Source organism: Garra rufa, chromosome 8 (assembly GCF_049309525.1).
Source record: "Garra rufa chromosome 8, GarRuf1.0, whole genome shotgun sequence".
Taxonomy (NCBI): domain Eukaryota; kingdom Metazoa; phylum Chordata; class Actinopteri; order Cypriniformes; family Cyprinidae; genus Garra; species Garra rufa.
The window spans coordinates 3,186,842-3,192,767 of NC_133368.1; the positions used below are offsets into that span (position 1 = coordinate 3,186,842).

Consider the following 5,926-nt stretch of genomic DNA (forward strand, 5'->3'; position numbering starts at 1 on the left):
AAATATTTTTTTGAAAGTAGTTGTACTGTTTTTGGTTGTAAAGTTGTAAAATGATATATAATTTGACAGAAAATTTAAATGTTAACATATATGTATTGATATATTTTTATTATGTATTTATCTAGGCTTTATATTTTATTATTTACATTGGCCCCTTTCACGTCCTTGTAAGCGCCTCACTGTAACCCAAATTTTGAATTTTTTTTAAGCAACTTTATTTTGAATTTTTTTTTTTAAATTGCACACAGTTTTGTTTTTGTTACCAGACATGATGAATCATGCTGACATAGACCCTAGTGTTTACTCTACTGTGGGTGTGGACCTTCCACAGCTGGTTAGAGTTTGATTTATGCACTATGCAAAATACTAAACCTTAAGACCATAATTAGTGAAACAATTTTAATGTTGTTTACATGTCCTTCTGGTGTTCTGGTGTTTTTACGCATAAAGACAAATTTCATCAGTCAACAGCATTGCTCAGCATTTTCTCCTTATGCTCCAGTCCAGTGTACCAAAGCTCTTAAAATGTGGTTTATAAAGTAATATTTTTATAATACTGTTTTATAATATTATACCATTGATTTGTTTGCTGTTTGCAAGTTACCTTTTATTTTTATTATTAATTATAACATTAGTTTATGAAACCCACAACAATAAAAAAAAAAAAAACATAATATATATTGTCTCCGTTTTTTTAATTCATAGCTAATCACAGGTGATTCCAAAGGTATGTTTGTGCATTAAATGATCACTCATACGTTCTGAAAAATGTCACCTTTCAGTAAGATCCAAGATTTTCTGTTTTATAGAAGTCTCTTATGCTAACCAAGGCTGCATTTATTTGATTAAAAAAAAAAAACGTAAAACTGTAATATTGTAAAATTATTAAAGTTTAAAATAAACTTTTCCTATTTTAAATGTATTCCTTTGATGGCAACTGCTAAATGTAACTGATTGTCAGAAAAAAAATGCTATCTTTAGTGTCACACCACATTGATCCTTCAGAAATATTTCTTATATGCTGATTGCTGCTAGAAACATTTGTTTATGAACCGAAAACAAATTGATCTTACTCACACATATTGTTTAATAATTAGTAGTGTTTTATAACCCTTGTCATTTACCCTGAATGAGGATTTGCAATAAAATTCTCCTGTTTTAAATCAATAAAGCCTGTTGCATATTGATACTAAATCATGTGCCTGGTTCCTTTTATCAATGCTTTGTTAGTCAGTGACTTAACAGTTAGCAACTGTATGAAGGCACCTACTAAGTAATTTTCAAAAACACTTGCAAACAATGGTGGACGAAGTACACAAATCAACTTGTGAATATAGTTCACTGGAGACTCGCTCTAAACGGCTCATTTGAATCAGTGACCTGTCGACTCGAGAACAGCTGCAATAGGATCAGTCTAATTCATAAATTAATCGTTTGGTGAACCGATTTAACAAGTTCACTGAAAAGAATCAGTTTGTCCATGAATCAGACACCGCTTGTGCGTCTCGAAGCACGAGATAATTTATAAAGAGTAGCAGTATGTTTCATTAAATGTAGTAAAGTAAAAGTAAAAGTTACTCAAAATAAAACTTGAAAAATGTACTAAAGTACAGTAACTGTCCACCACTGCTTGCAAAGCACCATTATGTCATTTTATCTAAAACTAATTATCTGTAACAGGAGCTTTAGAGATAACCAAGCAAAATGATTAATGATGAAAGTTTCAACAATTAGTTAAAATACTGTCTATAAGTCTTTTACATATATGTCTTATAACTATGAATTAGTTTATTCTGATTTGAAATAACATAGCCAGTCATAAATGAACCTGTACAAAAAATGTAAATGTTTACCTGACACACTCAGTAGTTTTGTGAGGCTTTATTCAAGTCATTAATCCAGATCAAGGAGGTATTCAAGTTATAAAAACACAGATTAAACAAGTCTCTAAACCAGGGGTTGGGAACCTTGATCCTCGAGGGCCGGTGTCCCTGCAGAGTTTAGCTCCAACCATGAAAAAAATAAAATAAATACCAACCCGTATCCTAAAGACGTTGATTAGCCTGTTCAGGTGTGTTTGATTAGGGTTGGATCAAGTTCCCCACCCCTGCTCTAAACAATTACCAAAACAGGACAAAACATTGATTTAATATATCTACTCCCTCTTCTTTTTCTGAGTCGTCTTGCAGCATTTCCTAAAACAGAACATGCAGCTTTTGACAGTCACAAAAATAACAGTCACTAGAATGAGAAGGAGAAAGCCAATGACGTCCAGAGAATGATACTGAATCCAGTTCAGCTCGTGGGCTGCAGGTCTGAGATGCGCTGCCCCTTTGTGTCTCATAACAAACTCAGTCCAGAACACAGCCAGGTCCAGAGGCTCAATGGGACGGTCTCTGTGAATAGCTGAAAGCTCTGCCATCTTCTCCTTGTAGCTGTTGAGTCAAAGATGGAGGAAGTATGTTTAAATGTTTAAAAGGACTGCAAGCTTTACAATAATCTACATACTGATAACATATGATATACTCAAAAATCGCTAGTAAATTTCACAAATAATTAAAAGAAATGAAAGATGAACAAAATTTGGTATTCAGTAAAGTACTCTAAATATAGACTAATATTCCACTTGGGATCCATATTAAATGCTGCATGAATGCACAGACTGAACATGATTCTTATGCTTACCTTTTGTCATTGATGACCTTTCTCAATGCAACCAGCAGTTTTTCTGAGGTCAGATCAAAAATACTCAGGGTTTCTGCAACTCCTCGAGACACTAAGCGCTGAACATTATCCCCTTGGTCGCCAAACAGAGGAAGCATCACCATTGGCACCCCATTACAGATTCCTTCATAGATTCCATGCGATCCACCATGTGTAATAAAAGCCTTAACCTTAGGATGGCCTACAATGTAAAGGACAACACATGCAATGTATTAGTTTGTCAGCAGCAAACATCATGCACTTTCTGACTCTTGTCAGCAATGGCAAAAAAAAAAAATTCTAATTAGAAAATTTGGTTAGAAGTCAAAGTAAAATATACACAAACCCAAAAGATCATTTTGTGGCAGCCACTTCATCAGTTTGACATTCTTTGGAGCATTTTCAGGGACTGGTCCAGTGTACCTCCATAGCACCTACCAATCAAAGAGAATCATGAAGAGCATGTTTCACAAATATATATGCCTAACCTTACTTAAACCCAATACTGTCCTAAACAACCTTTTTCATTTTAATTACATTTAAGCTTTCCAATGTAGTCTTCTATTTATTTATTTATTTATTTATTTATTTATTCATACTTACCCTCTGAGGTATCTGCCTGAATGCCTCAAAGAACTCTTTGGCTTTAGCCTCAGGTAACTGTGACACCATGGACCCCAGAGTGAAGACCACAAACCCATGCTCTCCAGAACCGTTCACAAACTCTTCCAGTTCCTAAACAGAGAACAGATGTCAGCAGGGCATTTTTTGTTCCAGTTCGACAGCACAGTCATTCAAAATACACGCACACACAGATTTGGAACATCAGGTACGCATAACAACGTGTTTTCTGACTTCAGCTTTGTGAAATTATGCCAAAAATGCTAATTTGCTCTCTGACAGCAGGTGGTGCAAAAGCTGCAAAATAGAGTTTCCTTGCTTACTGCTGTAAACAAAGCAGGTAAACACTGCTATAACATGTATTATAGAAAATGTTATCGAAGTGTTTCTGAAGATGGTCAGTTCCTTTCAGAGCTACATTCGTACAGACCTCCACCCCCCAAATTCAATGTTTAGAATTTTCTTCCAATATTTCAAGCATCTTAAACAGTGAGCTTGCTCTCCCTTTACTGTATTTTCTCTGCTGATGCGTCTGTCTGTCCTTTTTGCATCTGTCTTTATTTTGTCCCGTCTCTGGCCTCTGTTAATGTCTTGTTTACAGACTTCATAATCACACAGTGGAGCAGGCTTTGTTTATAAACTCCCCCTTTCCTTCCTTCCTTTTCCAGACACACAGATACCCATGTTAACCTGCATGTTCAAACTTTGAAGGCAGCATACTGAAACAATTAGCAATGGTTTTCTTTGACCTAACACTCTGAGTTCACTTGTTTTAGTTATTAACATATAAACAGATCTACCTCTTGGTAATAGAAGAATTAACTCTGTTTGCTTACAGTGCACAATGTTACAAAAAACGTCTCTATTTCCTTGGTGCGTCATGTTATAAACACAAAGGGGAACCTCACTACCTCTTGAAGATTACAGTGGTCAAAGTTGAAAAATAAAGCCCTGCTTAACTGTACATATTTAATGAACATCATGTGATGTAACACGCCTCTTTCAAAATACAGGGAAAATCACATGTTGTATTACTGCACATAAATTCATGCATCAAAATGAATTAGGTCATGCTGACCTGGACCAACAGCTTCTTATTTGACCAACAAATCTAACCTGCAAGGCTTTGGGCATGGATTACATAGAGTAGCCTATAGTCCTCTTTAGTTGTCAGAAAATGCAATGAATAATATATTTTAGTGTCTAAATAGCCTACTGCAAACATGACCTAAAAGCTTTAACTGCTCAAGCTTTTACACTGATGAATTTACATAAAAAATGCTGCCAATTTCAATCAACCAGTCAACTTAAACAACTGAGAATGGCTATGTTTATTAACATCTTACCTTTGTCAGTGGACCCTTCTTAGCACAGTTGATGCCCCCTATTTGGACCATGTTTGGCATTTGAGGTTTGGGATACTCAAAGGCAAAGTCGTACCTTAGAAGCCAGATTGCACCGTGACTTAATAGCTCTTTGTATGTAGTTTCCTTCTGCAGATATCTACTGGCCAGCTCATCAGTGCCAGCAAACAGTTTGCGGCATAGGAAAGCATCAAAAACTGTCATAAGCGTGTTTTCTACTCTTTGATGGAAAGTCATCTTATCTGAGAAACCAGTCAAGAAGCGTGGTACAAAAGACGGAGGTGAGGGACAATGGCTGGCTTCCACATCAAGCAGGCAGGGGATCATACGCAGGAAGTAAACAGTGGGAATCGAGAGGGAATCAGCAATGATGGACCCACAGGGCAAGAAAGGATCAGTGAGCACAACATCAAATCCTGTTTCTCTAAGACTCTTCATCAGGGACTCGTCATACAACATCCATTCACAGGCTTTCACATGCATATTCAAGAACTCAACCAGGTTTCCCACAGTCTTAACAATATCAGTCAATTTTGGAGGCTTCTCTAAAGCATTCTTCTCTATTTTGTCCAAGTTGGCCTTCAGATCAGCAAGGGTAAAAGGCGCACGAAAAGACTTAGAGGTGTAATAGTCAGACTTTCCAATCAGAATGCTGGTTTCAGGGACCAGGACCACCATCTCATGTCCCCTCTGAGAAAGCTCTTCCACCAGGATCTTCATGCTCAACCAATGGCTGCCATCCACTGGCACGACAAGCACCTTTCCAGCCTGCACAGGCTCAGAGGAGAACAAGCATAGCAAAGCTAGAAGCCCCAGAGCAGGAACAGTCAGCGTTCTCACCATCCTTTTAACATTCATACAGCAGACAGCAGAACTATGATACATTTAAGAGGGCTGGCAATGTTTTCAAAAGAGGAGGGGCCTCAAAACTAGACAAAAGGGAAATGAGTGTTCATAGGTCACTGGTAGCATGTGCCTGCAGCACAACGAATGAGCTCAGACTTTTACATTCTGTCATGACATCATTACAATGCAGTTTAAAGTCTAACAAGTAGGTTAAATGTAGCTCTGGGTTAATTATTTCAAGAGCACACAAGCAAGTCATGAGAACTGTCATGAGTATTAAGAAATCAACTTTGGTCTAGATTAATAGAGAAAAAGTTATTGCTTTTTTATCTTTACGTTTGTCAGAGTTTGTTATAAAGCAATTCTGCAAGTCACAATGGTCTGGCAGCAGT

At 36.8% G+C, this 5,926-nt stretch overlaps 1 protein-coding gene across 1 annotated transcript; it reads right to left on the reverse strand.

Annotated features, from left to right (window-relative positions):
• Positions 1 to 1,866: 1,866 nt before the first annotated feature.
• LOC141340345 (UDP-glucuronosyltransferase-like) lies at positions 1,867 to 5,595 on the reverse strand. Its single transcript, XM_073845276.1, has 5 exons — positions 4,671 to 5,595; positions 3,307 to 3,438; positions 3,050 to 3,137; positions 2,686 to 2,905; positions 1,867 to 2,435 (listed from the first exon to the last, which is right to left on the reverse strand). The coding sequence occupies exons 1-5, from the start codon at positions 5,571 to 5,573 to the stop codon at positions 2,156 to 2,158; spliced, it is 1,623 nt and encodes a 540-aa protein (XP_073701377.1). The 5' UTR covers positions 5,574 to 5,595; the 3' UTR covers positions 1,867 to 2,155.
• Between the last annotated feature and the right edge of the window lie 331 nt (positions 5,596 to 5,926).